This window comes from Pygoscelis adeliae, unplaced genomic scaffold (genome assembly GCF_000699105.1).
Source record: "Pygoscelis adeliae isolate BGI_AS28 unplaced genomic scaffold, ASM69910v1 Scaffold126, whole genome shotgun sequence".
NCBI classification, from domain to species: Eukaryota; Metazoa; Chordata; class Aves; order Sphenisciformes; family Spheniscidae; genus Pygoscelis; species Pygoscelis adeliae.
The window spans coordinates 1,531,124-1,545,881 of record NW_008824896.1 but is presented as its reverse complement, the minus strand read 5'-3'; the positions used below and the strand labels follow the sequence as shown (position 1 = coordinate 1,545,881).

The 14,758-nt window shown below is 38.8% G+C and overlaps 1 protein-coding gene across 1 annotated transcript in view; it reads right to left on the bottom strand.

The window, feature by feature from the left end:
• The window catches only part of HMCN1 (hemicentin 1), a 214,120-nt gene that overhangs the window by 84,421 nt on the left and 114,941 nt on the right, over positions 1–14,758 (bottom strand). Inside the window, exons 32-41 of the mRNA XM_009324659.1 lie at positions 14,190–14,344; positions 11,272–11,550; positions 10,354–10,635; positions 9,169–9,277; positions 8,427–8,596; positions 8,036–8,190; positions 7,125–7,248; positions 5,721–5,822; positions 3,315–3,491; positions 648–799 (exon numbers count right to left, since the gene is read on the bottom strand). Coding sequence (XP_009322934.1) covers positions 648–799; positions 3,315–3,491; positions 5,721–5,822; positions 7,125–7,248; positions 8,036–8,190; positions 8,427–8,596; positions 9,169–9,277; positions 10,354–10,635; positions 11,272–11,550; positions 14,190–14,344 — 1,705 coding nt within the window. The remainder of the gene's footprint in view (positions 1–647; positions 800–3,314; positions 3,492–5,720; positions 5,823–7,124; positions 7,249–8,035; positions 8,191–8,426; positions 8,597–9,168; positions 9,278–10,353; positions 10,636–11,271; positions 11,551–14,189; positions 14,345–14,758) is intronic.

Here is a 14,758-nt window from a genome sequence, read left to right as displayed (position 1 = left end):
TTCCCTGCACCCTGTTGTTCTCTTTTGATCAAGACCTGCAAAAGCAGAAGTCTAACTTCAGGCAAATCCATAGGGAACTCCTGGCATTCGCATGTCTTTGCAGGATCTGGACATTCCTCCCTCTTACCAGTTTCAAACATTCTGTCACACCTTTTGTCTGTGCCCCGAGTTGTCCATATAGTATACAAATTTCCCCTCTTTCCTTTCAGATCATAAAATTAGCTTTCATAAAGCAACCATGCCCTCTCCTTTTAACTCTGAAATATCTCCTTACATCAGGGGTCCTTTTTTTTTCTTAAAATGAATTACTATTTTATATAAGGAGATATTACACGATCTTGAGCTCTACAGGTCTCTTCAGCATAGGAATATGGTCCAATTTCCTCTTGCCAGTAAGTGAAAAATTTGCTGATGCAAACTCTTACTCAGTATGAAATCAGTTGAAAGGACCACCTTATTTCAATATATCCATATCTTCTGCTTCACACAGTAACTACTGGAGCTAAACTTGCACCAATAACGTAGAGCAAAAGGCCCTATACTCTCATTCCAAAATCTCTAGCTTATACAGTTCCATTAAACTGTACCAGTTTTAGTCTCCTACCACAACAGGAAACAGCACAAATAGCAGGATTTGAACCCGGTACCTGGAGTCCATCGCTAAAGCTGGAAACAGGGCTACCATCTTTTAGCCATGTCAGAATAGGCGCAGGGATGCCTCTTGCTTCACACTCCAGTCGCACTAGATTATTAACCACGACTGTCACCATGTCACTGCTGCCAGAGATTGATGGTGGGACTGAAAAAAGAGAACAAAGCTGAAACAGCTACGTAAGAGCATTAATCACAATGAAATTAAATGGGCCACTTACTTTTGGACATTATTTCTCTTTCTGCTAGTCACTACATTGTTGGAATGATTTCTCATGTTACTCCTACTGAGCTCTTGTCATTTGTTTGCTCCGTGCCAAATCCTGCTCTTCACTTACATAAACAGTCAGATAACTTCAATGAAACTACTGTGAGCAAGGTAAGCAGGACTGGGCCCACAGCCCAGAGGATAGCTGTGAAACCCGGGAACCGTAACATAAAACCAGAAAATATTCCCTCAAACTTTTATAATATTCCATTTAGACCTTGTGAAAGGCATTAAGAGTGGTGGAGATTAAAGAAAGAAGTTTATCATATAAACTGCATAAAGCAAATACATACACAGAGTAATAAATTGGCCTTGCAGAGCATATGTGAACATTTACCAGATTAGACTGTATAACATCTGCCTGTCTGATGATAAAAAACATCTTAATGGAACATCTCAAAACACTTACTATAGGTACACATTCTAACAAATTTTGTAGAGCTATGTTAAAAAGGGAGACAAGAAGTATTAAAAAATTGAGATGTTTCATTTATCAGGAGAATCAAAACAATTTTATTTGCTCCTACCACTAATAACTTGGTAATAAAGCTTTACAGTCAGTATCTGTGCAAAACTTAATACTTGAAGTCACTCCTAGAAAGAGATGAGAATGGTGTGATCTACTCATACATATCCTACATGAGGAAAAAAAAATGTATAAAATTCTGTACTGAAAACAAGATTCATTAATAAATTGAGCAACCTCTAACAGCCTGTAACTCAGGCTACCTACTCTTGGATAAATTCCAGTAATAGCAGAAATGGCAGGAAAAAAGCAAGTGTGACTTTATAATTTTTTTTCTCCACACACATGCACACAGTTCCCCTATTTCACTACAATAGCATCCATTGTTCTCAAATGCCTGAAAAAGTTATAGTGGTGAGAAAGAAGTGGAAAAAATTAATACAGTGATATCATATGAATATACTAAACTAGAATTCAACCTGCTTCCTTCAGTAGGACTGCCTAGTTTCATTTAATGTTAAGCCTGCAGTATCAAGCATTGTTTTTAATGCAAAAATGATCTGATAACTTCTACCATAGCTACTGCATCCACAACACTATTAACAACAGAAGTTGTTGAATACGACCAGTAATCGACCAACATAGGTGCTCATTCACAATGCCAACTGCCATACAGAAATCTAGAGCAGGCTTTCAGTAAATGTAGCATAATGTTCTGTACTTGACACTTCAGAGTCTATTCTCCATTAAGTAGTCATTCTTGCTTCCACTATTAAGAGGAAATTTTTCTGTTTTTCCCACTGGAGGGGAAAAAACCCTCCAGTTTTCTCTTCTCAAACTCATAAACTGTAACTAAACTGGATGATAAACTTGTTCATGGTAAATTCAAAAAGCACTCCATTGTAAGCCTGGCATGACACAAGCTGAATTAAGTAGGTTCATAGATAGGTTTCAGCTTCCTTTGATGCAATTAGTTCTGGCTGCAACTGCATATATTCTGTTCTGGAAGGGGAAACAATTTTATGTGTCTAAGTCAGAAAGTGTTAGTTCCCTAGAAAACTCCGGACATATCCACTGAAATCCGCCACCCATAAAAGGACACAGACATATTTAGGAGTTATTTTTCATTTTTCGGTTTAACCAGAATAATGACCTTGGCTCTAAATATTTCCTGGGAATTAATCACTGGGTGGGGTTAATTGCCTTTGACCATTTCTTGAGCCATCAGTTTTTCCCATGATGGTCATTAATTCCATGGAAATGTACTGCCCAACTCATTATTTGTTAATTAACATTAATAGGAACTACATACTCTGCGTGTATCTCAGCTGGGGACACTGTGCCAAATTTGGGCCACAGTTTTGCATGCAAGACTCCCACAGAAAACCAGCTACATGCATATGCATTTATCAAAGATAAGAATTTGGATTACGGCCCCACCCAAAAGACACTGAAATCAGTGGAAAAGCTCCAATATTTGGCTTTTGATCAGGTGCCTCATGTCTGCAAACACCCACACTTCCACTTCATCTTATTAGATGCAGTACATTTTTCTTTAAAACTCTTGGATTATGAAAGAGCATTTGATCTGTGTCCCTTCTTTATCTCCTGTGAGCTTTAAAGTCATCTACAGCAAAACCCAGCAATTGCAAGGCCTTCCAAATTGCTGAAGTGATAACATAAATACCTCTTCCACAAATCTGGTGTCTCTGCTCATTCTTCCTAGAATTGACTTCCCTTACCACATTTTGCTAATATAAAACATGTATTCTAATGTCGCTGAAAAACAGAAGAGTGAATTTTCTTCCCTCTGACCCCTGCCATATATCTTCCAGTATGATGGTGTGATGAGTGATGGTAAGTCTGCTAAGCAGACTTGAAACTTGAAAAGTGCATGCAGGTGTTTTTCATAAGTTTTATAATATTTACCATGAACCTGAAGACTGTAAAACAACTCAGCTGTGCCCGCTGTGTTGACAGCCACGCACTTGTAAATGCCAGTGTCAGAGATCTGAGCACCCTCAATCTGCAGAACCTGCCCTCTGTTCAGAAAAGTGGCACTTGCAGCACTGGTAAGTGGACGACTGTCTTTGTACCACGTGATAGCTGCATAATGAAAGGAAAGATGGAAAAGTCGCCAAAAATACACCCATTACAAACAAAGGGACCAAATAGTCTTCAAACTTTCCATTTAAGTTTTCAGATACATAACAACAACATTTACAAACCAATATCAATATTAATCATAGTTAATAACAATAAAAAGTAACTAGAAAATGAGGACATAGGTAACATTTGTGCAAAATACTGACTATGCCATTCAATAGCAAACTTGATGCTATCATCCACGTGCACCATATATTTATGAAAAAATGGTCTGAAGTTAAAAAAATTATCACACAAAACATTGTTACAGGGGATTTACTCATCTCATACCAAGGTCAACAGCAGCTGTTTAAAAATATGCAATAATATGATATATATAATTTTTTCATCTTTTACCCTAAAGTATTGCTACATTAAACTGAACCACCTGGGAAAGTTTACAGAATCAAAATGCAAGCAATCAAACCAAAGTTCAACTGGCAGACTGAAAAACCAAAAATAAAGCTCAGGAAACTGCTACTACTCCAAAAGAAAATTTTATATCAACAAAATCTGAGGACTTTTTTGCATCTCAGCCAAAAGATGGCACCCTCCATCAGCAGAATGTATAACTAATGCTTAACTGGCATCACTTCACTATTCAGTTAGATGAAACTGCTACTTGCTGAATCATTTTCCATAGCACACAAGTTTTCTGTGAAAGACACATTCAAGAAGTAATCTGGCCTGACTGATAAGCAAGACCGCATGCAAGCTTTTTTCTTTTTCAGTGTGATGTTGTGCTGTCACTTTTCTTAGCTAATATCATATCCTGACATTAGTATGTAGCATCACATCATACACAGAAGAGGTGAGCAAACTAGGTTTATTGTATAAATTATATGAACTCCATCACTTTAATTGTTTGTCCTAAAATAACTGGCAATTTGATGAGAAAAGAGTGCAAAATGGATATAAAATCCTTATATTTTCATAACATTTTACATATACCTCCAATAATTTCAAATTTTGTTATATACAGGCATAAATGATTCTAGAAAATAATACTTTGCTGAGAATTAATTTTTTAGAAGGTAGAGAAGGTAAACCTGGATGCTCAACTGAAATTTAGTAACACCTTTCTTCTGAAAATGGGATTATGATCAGCACAAGAATAAATTGCTATATTAGATATAAGATATTAGCTATACACTATTCCCCAAGTTTTGCTGTACAATAATTAATACAGAAGATTATTCTCATATTAACACAGTATTTTTATATCCCATCAGAAGAAGGTGGGAACATAAAACACACACTGGAAAAAAGAAGGAAATAAATTTTTGTCTGCATATCTCAACAACAAGAACAAAAAAAGATTAACTGTAAAAAAAGACCTAATCCAAAAATCCTAGCTCGGAAAGAATCCCAGCAATGAAGTAACTAAAATCCAGATTGCTTTAAATTTTTTTCAATTCAGAAACAATTCAAAAGATCCATCAGTCTAAACAGGAGCCAAACCCCTTCAGCTCTCACTTGGGTAAATGTCTATGATTTCTACGGGAAACTTGCCTTAAGGAAAAAAAAAAAAAAGATTATAATTCCAGAAAATGTGAGGAAAATAAAGCACAAACAGATATACACAGTCTAGTTTTCAAAGCTTAGAATATAAGGAGAACCCACAAATTCAGTAGTATAATTTATTACCGCAGCAGGCCACAGAAAGCACTGTACACACACAGAAAATCTACTAATTTTCACAGGCGAAGGGCCCAGACCAAGCAAAGAGCCTCCTATTAATTTCAATAGACTTCAAATAAAGTCCTAGACATGGCCACATTTGACAGGCACACTCAATACACAAGGTATTGTTTTAAGTCTGCCCTACACTATAAAATATTGACCTGACAGGGGAAAAGAGTGGATGTGTTTAAAGCTGATTTAGCAAAAATCTAACAGTATTCTTGTCTGTGGACAGGGCATTGCTGTACATGCAAGGGAGTAGATTATCCTTGCGATTTTCATTCATTTAATTAAAAATGGTGGGGATTACCGAATTCCTCAATAGTTACTCCACATCAGTTGATATATTGACCTTTCCCATTATACATAGCATTTAACAGTTTCTAGCTAGTTTAAAAACCACAGAATTAACTTCCCATTCAGGATATCCATTATTTTCAAAAGACACATAAAAGTGAAAACCTTTTATCAGGTCTGCTTCATGTTCTCAACGGTGCATGTGCATACCTGGCAGAGGATTCCCAGACACTCTGCATTCAAGATGGATTGGATTATTCACCACCACTGTTTCATTTAACATTTTCCCTGCATCTTCCAGAGTGGGTGGTTCTGGGAAAAGACAAAAGCATCAGGTTTTCATTAATTCAGCCACCCAGCTAGCAGAACATCCAATCACAAAGTAATCTGCCCTCTGAGAAACTTTGGGCAATGAATTGCGCAAGCTTCAACTAACTGCTGGATGACTGAGGAATTTCTCAAGAAAGTTTGTCTTTGAAACGGGAATACTCTCTAATTATATAATCTCATTAGTGTTAAGAGGAATAAAAAATTATTTTTATTTTTTCAGGAAAAATGGCATTTAAAATGGACTTGCAGGAAATGGGTGCACGACACAGAACAGTAATCTAACGTGGCAAGCTCATCTCACTTGAACTGGTAATATTAAACTGAATGTTGTACATGGCTTTAACAAAGCAAGACTCTTTACCTTACTAAAATTTATAAATTCAAAACGTGACAGAAACACTAGATAATGACACTTTGAACATGAAGACTGAGAGCAAAAGAGGTATTTATGAGCATGGGACTGACACTAAAATTAACTATGACGCAATTATCACAGTATAAGATGAGTGTGGTTTCTCTTTCTAAGTCTCATCCATGGAGATACTACAATCTGTCTTCATTTCAGTTTAACATTTTCCAGTTACAAGTCAACGTAATCATACTCATCATGAGCATTTTGCCACAGTCCATTCCCGCACCTCCTGAGGATTCCCGTACCTCCTTTGAGGATTGGGTCACATCAAGAATGCACAATGCTTCGTGACCACTTCTAAGACAAATATACATAAATCATGGTGAGAGCATTTATTAAATTCACATGCAAACAACAGCTTGTCAAGTTTCTCTGATTCCTTTTACACTGATTTTAGCTGCAAAATAAAATTCCTTTTAAACAGTCTGAAAAATCCCCTTATAAGAAAATGTTTCTTTCTCAAAAAAGTCATTCATAAAATCTCCCCATTGCAAGGTCATGGGGAATGCTGTTCTTCCCAGAAAATTTGGATCAAATAAATAATGCCAACAGAAACATAGAGTACCCTTCTGAGCGGTGGGTTAGTGGCAATGTGCTTGGCTTCTTGGGATACCTCTGAACAGAAGAGTTAACTGGAAAGGCATTCATTTCTGTGGCCCTCGGTACCACACAAGAAAGGCTAAATCCCAAGAAAGACAGCCTTTGCCCTGACTTCTTACTAATGGAGTGGGACGAAGAAAGAAAACTGAAAGATGGATGTGCAGAGACAACAAAAATGCCAGAGAGCTTAAGAGAAAAAGGAATACAGGTATAAAAAAGCTGCCTTAAAACAGCCATGTTTAGCTTCTAACTAGAGGTAGAAACATCATTACCATGCACATGAAGCCGAACGTGCTGTTGGGCTTCTCCCGCAGCATTTGTTGCCACACAAGTGTATTGGCCAGCATCTTCCAGCAGGGCCTTGACAACTTGCAGAATACGGCCTGAAGACTCCAGCTGTACCAAAACAGAGAGCAAGGAACCACTTTACACAACGATCCCAGGCAGAGCCACTAAGCGTAATGGCAAAGCAGACAATTATGCTGAATACAGCCAGTCTCATTTTTCTTCTAACCTGGGGCTAATATTCATGCAAGAGGTGTCTTGGTAGTTCAGAGACTTCAGTGTTCCTGGGACATCAGGATTATTAGCTGTACAGCTGTAAGGAGACCTAGATGACAGAGGGGCAGGCAAGCAAAGTGAAGAGGAGGCTGCAGGCAGAGAGAGCTGCCGCTGGCAAGATGTCAAAAACTGCTCCAGCCTAAAGTAAACCAACGCCATTACAAGCACTCAACCCCCTGGAGCATGCAAGCACTGGGAAGGGCTGTTCATTGAAAGTCAGAATCTCACAGTGAGAAGGGAATGTATAGGTAGGCGCTGCAATGGCAGTGCTTATAGAAAAACTCATCTAATCCTGCCTTCACAGCGACAAGTGGGTAGAGCCACCTCGTAACTGGCAGACAACCATACCTTGAAGGTTAAAGTACAACTGAAAGGAGCCTGATGCTCAATTTACAGTCATGGACTCTTCTGATATGGAGGTGTCTAATGGGATTCAGTCTACTAAACACTGCTATTCAATCTGAGATACCGTCCTATTCAGGTAAAAAGCCCATCCTCTCCAGGATGGATCTTTAGCATCTTTATATCACAGCATGAGGGAAGCAAAGGAAAAGAAGCACTAATGTATAATTTCTTGTAACTATCTTTCATGGTTTGGATCTCATAAAAGAGTAGTGCTTACTCTTATATTTCCTCTGGCAGTGTTTACTGGTTGACCATCTTTTAACCAAGTTATGGAAGGGCTGGGAATGCCATTGGCTATGCACTGCAGCATCACAGGTTTGTATATCACAACAGCTCTCTCAGAAGTCCCAGCTGATTTGATGGTTGGAGGAACTGGAAGAAGCACCAGAAACAAAAATGAAGTATCATTTGAACATATACATTTAAATATATAGAAGTAATATCCTACAGATAAGAGCAGCTTCCCTTCTATTTCATCTACTCTCATCTCCAATTTTTCAACCTACTAATACAAATAAACATTTACAGAAAATTTGAGCATCTTCTTGCCAGCAATTTAAAATAAAGGCAGTCTGCTGCTTCCCCATCACACCCCTTGAGTAACCTACCATGCACAGTAACATCAAATTCCCTTTCATGTTCTCCTGCCTTATTTGCAGCCACACATTTATACCGGCCAGTGTCTGACACTTGAGCTTGAGAGATGAGAAGTTTTTGTCCATTTAATAAGATCTTCTGTCCAGCTCCCTCTTCAACTGGTTGACCATCTTTCAGCCACCTACCAAAAAGAAAGTACAATCTCAGATCTCTATGAAAGTAAGATCAACAACACTCCTAAAATATGCACAACTCTATTAAACAGAATTTCTAGGAAGGTTTGGAGATGTCAGGTAGTATTCTGCTTTTCTGAGTGCCATTGACTGAAATGGTTTATCTGGAGACGGAAGTATAGGGGAACAGGCACTAAAGAAGTCAGAAAGGTTGACAGCTGGGAAGCAGTAGTGAAAGAGGATGCCATCAACAGAGGCAGACAGAAATCTCCAAAGCAAAAGCAATCACTGGCGGCAGATGAAAAGTGTACAGATGCATCAGGAAGGGAATGAGAGTTTTGTCAGCTCTTGTTATCTATCCTAATTTTCAGGACATGCATACTGGCACAACATACCAAACTACTTTAAAACAAAATCCTGATCCTGCCATGCATGTGCCTGATGCTGTCTTCAGTGGAGCCTGGAGTTTGTCCTCCACACATTAACCGTAACTAGATAACATGGGTAGTGCATAAAGACTACCTCCAAGCTTACCTACTGAGCCTTTTTTTTTTTCCTACTGTCATACCAATCCCCTTACGTGATAGTTGGTGAGGGTGTCCCTGCTGCTGAACAATCCAACTCCAAAGGGCTATGGAGAATCACAATGTAGTCCAAGAGCTCATCCCCACCTTCCACAAATGGCGGGACTGTAAGAGAGAAAAACCCATCAACAGAAACTTAAGCATTAGAAATGTCATAAAAGTCTATATAATAGTAATGTTAAAAAAAAAAAAAAATCTTGACATCTATCTCACTTTGGGACATGCACAGATTTGCAGTTCATCACTGTTCCTTTTTGAAGAGAAACATCTACCCAATGATATTTTGTGGCTCCAAATTACTCTTCTCATTCTTTTTTATTGCTTCTTGTTTGTTTGTTTTTTCCAGATTCTGTCTGAACAACCTTGTGAATGGTGTGTGGGGGAGGGTGGGACTTTTAGCACCCTCTGTCAGCAGAAGGAGAAAACAAAGGTGCAGAGGACCCTCTTCCAGGTCCTCTTCACCCTGTCTCATTGTCTTGCAGGAGTGGCTGGGTTGGGGAGGAAGTACTGCCATACAGCTCCTCCCAGCTCCTTCACTGACTAGCAAGACCAGTGAAGATGCAATACCCGGAGCAGAAGAATGGATGCTCTACATCTGCATGCAATAGTATGCACTGTTCTTCAAAAGGGCAGTTCAAAGCCTAAAAATCAAGCCTTTAAAGTTCTTAAATAAACCCTTCCATGTCCGGAGAATGCGATGAACATCTGTATAATTCATTTAGAGACATTCAGAAGGGACTGCTGAGATTCAGACTGTGGTAAAGGATTCAATGGAAAAAGAAGAAAAATCTTCTTCATGAAAGGTTCAAAATTTGCACAACACAGCTCAAATTCAGAGAAAGGTGTCCTTGCCCCAGAGGCAACTACTCAGTGATATTTTTTAATGGATTCCTTTCATATCTATGTTTTTCTTCTAGAAAGGCAAGTCAGAAGAATTTTAAAGGTCCCTGAGGATAATAGTTTCCTACCACATGCATGAAAACTCTTCAAGAACTAACCTGAGAGTAAGAGTCTTCAAGCCATCCCATAACCCTGGACAGAAAAAGTGTGCAGCGCCCAGGTTTAACTAAGTATGCAACTTGACTAAGTGATCTTTCATACAATAATACCAACAAAAACAAAAGCATGCTTTATTAGGTTTATGGAATTCTGATAAATCAGTAGTTCTATTGCTCACACACCTAAGATTTCAACTTCATATTTGATTTCTTGTTCTCCAGCTATGCTTGTGGCCACACACAAATACTGGCCCTGGTCAGCCTCAACAGCATTCAGAATCTCCAGCTTCTTCCCTCCAGATACAACGCGGAGGTTGTTGCTTGCTTTCACAGGCACACCATCTTTTAACCAGGTAAGGAGAGGTGGAGGATTGCCAACAGCTTTACACTCTAACGTCAGTGAATTACCAGCAACCACCTGCCTGTTCTGGGCTGTGTCAGCATTGCCCTCAATTACTGGAGGAACTGTAGAAAAGAAACAATACATTGCAAATGATTAATTCTGAAGCCAGAAAATGTATTAAGAGCAAATGGGTTACTTCCTCCCCACTCACATTGGCTCTATATGCCATTATGTCACGCACAATTTCATGTGAGAATTTGCTGCCGGGGTAAGCCAAGACAAAGGGGAAACAGAGAAGTCAAATGATGTAGTTCAATATTGACCAGTTGTATAAAATAGAGGATCTGCAGGGCTTTGAGATGGAAGAACTAAATCTGAAGGTCTTAAAACAGTATGCTAAAGATCGCACCCAGAGTAGGTATTTCAGGTTAAGTGTTGTTCAGCATGCACGTCTGAGAAAGAGAAAGGATACATGGAGAAGTAGTAGTTCTGATATTTCACTAAAGCATGGTATCAAGGCTCCTGAAGTCAAGAGCTTTTTGAGAGTCACGAGCTTTTTGAGAGTCACATAAAGCACAGGGTGTGAAGCTCCCTCTACATGGTCCTGCTAATACAGGCCAATCCTTAAATGCAACAACTGACTGCTGTTTACCCTTGACAGGCCTGCAAAGGCTGCCGACGTTACAAAGGCAGAAAAGCTTTCAAAACACACTTCCTGTAACATGGCAAATAACCAAGTTCAATAAACTTTTGCCTACCATAGACATCCACGTCATATATTTTTTCAGCAGCTCCAGCAGCATTGGTCACGCGGCAAGTGTACTTTGCAGAATCTGATACTTGGGCCCGAGGTATCTGCAGGAATTGCCCTCTATCCACATACAAAGCATGGGGGCTGGAAATAATTGGGCGTCCGTCTTTGTACCATGTAATGGTAGGAACAGGGATTCCCTTGGTTTCGCATTCCAAATTTATAAGGTTGTTAAGAAGCACCGACACCTCTGTGGTAATATTCCCTCCTTTAATACTAGGAGGGACTATTTCAAAAGACAAAAGAAGAGTATTAAAGCCTTAGTATACAAGACTGTGTATATTTAAATAGATTAAGCATTAGAATGCTGTAAGAATAAAAAATTTTAGCTTAAGCAGACTTCCAACCCTTCCTGGTGTTTTTTGTTTGGTTTTTTTTTCCCCCCATCAGAGTTATACATTGCCTGTACAATTCTCCGGGGCACACTGAGAGTTGAAAGCATGAAGAGAACACAACATAAATGGAATCTAACATCAAACAGCCACCATATACTTAAGAAACAAGTGCCACAGCAAGGGGCACTACAAAGCACTGCTGCCCCACTAAAGGTACCTGGAAACTTTTTACCTTCTAGGCTCCAACATGTGCCAAGTTAGGACAGCTGGGCCTTCATGCGTCCTGCAATGCATTTGGGCATGGCTCTGCCTCCTCCCTGTCTCTGAGGGGTAAAGAGCAATCCCTGTATATGTTGGGAGATGCATCCTCCCAACAAGGAACAGTGACCTGCTATTTAAAATACCAAATACATCCAAAAGCCTCTACGACTGCAGTGGGAACTGCTCAGTACTCAAAACTTCTGAAGATGAAGTCACTTACTTTGAGACTAAATATGAGCTTAACAGTCTAGCTTTATGCTCCTATTTTTGAAACTTTTGGCCCATAGTCATTTCCCTTGCTCACTAGGCAGCAGTACTCAGATTTTTCTAGCAAACAAGCTCTCGTGTAAATCAGCCAATATAAAGAGTTCGTAAATCTCTGTAGAAGTAATAAAAACACAGTGCAATTGGCAACAACTAAATTTATGACTGCTGAAAGTACCAGACACATCTGGCAGACACATTAACTCCTCCGCTGCCAAACACGCTCAGTATATCGTAGACTTCCACTGACTTCCATAGTGTTCATTTAAAATGCCACCGCAGAAATGTAAAGCGAAGTGTCAGTGAATGGGATCTACACCTATGAGATGGGTCTTCAAACCATGATGAAATATTTTCCTAATTAAATAATTTGTGTGCAAAAATACACAAACCTATAAAATATGCTGAAACACACCCAGTTCAAAGGCAAATGCATTTCTCTATCAGCATACTTTCATCCGCAGAGATGGGGAAGGGTTTTAACATGGTGTTTTGGGAAAATATCGAAGCCAAAAGTAGGACTAAACAGCTAAAACAAAGCAAGAACTAGCAAGAATTAGCACCTAGGTTCCTCACTTACTCCGTGGGCTTGTGTTTGTCCAGCCCGGATTAATGAGAAATTTAAAAGTAAAGAGATATTCCATTCTACTATCACAAATTCACCTCTCTCTTTGGAATAACCTGAAGTAAGGTCTACTCATCTACGAGGATTTTATTTGGGGGGGGGGGTTTATTCCTCTAATCTCACTGCAGCCACAATCACCTGCAAGTCCTCACAGCATTTTCTTTGTTCCCAATGGAAAAAGACTTCACTATGATTTGTGTACGGGCATATTTCTGTGCATGTGGTTGCTCCACGCTTCAGAAATGTCCAAAATGAGGGAAGTAACGTATTATAAGTTCACAGTTATCAGAAGAAAAAGACACACAATCTTCAGAAGCAAATCCATAGCAAATGAGGACTCATCAGTTTAAGGGCTCACAGATTCAAATTCCTACACTTCACACTCTGGGCACAAGAGTGTTGTCTCACCTACAGATTTCTGCACTTGTTTCCCCCTAATTTCTGCTAGCACTGTGCTCTCTCAGTTTTCAGGTCTGACTGGGCTTTTCACACGTTCTTTGTCTTCCAAATTGAAAAACTCTTGTCTCCTTTGAAGTCTTCCTTCAAAAGCTACTTCTTCCTTCTTCCATGAATCTTTCCCCTCCTTTTCTCCCAACTGATAATCTCCTAAGTTACATTAAACTTATCTAGACTAATCACAGGAACTGCCTGTTCTCCATGTCTTTGCTAAGACTCCACTGCTTGTAAAAACACAAAAAGTATACTCAGTGTGCTATAAACTTCACAAAAATAATAATAACGTTAACGTGGTTATCTCATGCTAGCATTTCTTCTCTTGCTATAAGTGACCTCAATTTACACCAATTTAAGCAAGATAACATACCACACTACCTGAAGATCATCTGGAACATTCTTTTCCAAAGACTGTTTGAGTCTGATTCTTACTGGTTCTGCACTTTACTTCATACTTTTGCACTAACTTTAACTTATTGTTGGCTGAATTTGCTTCTAGCACTAGGTTAAGGAAAATAAGACCATAAGGGTATTAAAATAAAAATCTTCTAATTAATTTTCTCCTAAGACAGATCAAAATAATGAAGCCAATGTAATAATACAATAATTCAGTTGAAACTAATTAACAGCAAAATTTGAGAAGGCCTTTCAAGATTTTTGGCTTTCACCAATTAGAAACTAATAAAATAAGCACATAAAAGCCACTTAAAGGCTAAGCTTGCAAAGACACTACATCCATACTTAACATGACACATATAAATGCTCAAAAAGATCACTTTGTTGACAGATGAGCATTAAGTTATGTATATACACAAACTTTGCAAGATCAGAGCCTCAGTTTATATTTGTCTGAGCATCTCCATTCAAAAAAGAAATCTTATGAGTAAAATCAAAGGATCTTCTAGGATCAGGCATCTATAAACTTACCATGGATGATCAGCTTGACCTCCTTAACTTGTTTGCCAGCAGTGTTGGTGGCGCTGCACTGATAACGACCTTTGTCAATCCTTCGAGCACTCTTTATATGTAGAACTTGATCTTTGTCCAGAAGCTCAACATTGGGATCACCCAAAAACAAGGGCCTGGAACACAAATTATTTTGCTTCACAAAACTCTGACCCCATCTTTTCAACATTAATTTAAACTGACAGTAATAAGAAGGGGTCCTTTAATGGCAGTAATCATACCATTAAAGAGTACCATTTAGCACTAGAGCAACAGCATTAATCCGAAGAGCCACCACAAAGTGACAAACTATTATAATTAACTTTATTCCTAGTTTTTAGAAGAAACCAAAGCACAGAAGTACTTTATTCAGGTCGTCCAGGATGCCATCATCAGAGCCAGAGTCCTACTCCTGAGCTCAGTTTCTTTTCCTAATTACTTAGGTCATGACAGTCCTTTGCTGATAACAAAATGTCTGCATTTACTACATGAAGTGTCAACATATCAATACAAAAGAATAAGGAATTGTCACATCAGAATATCTGTGAGTA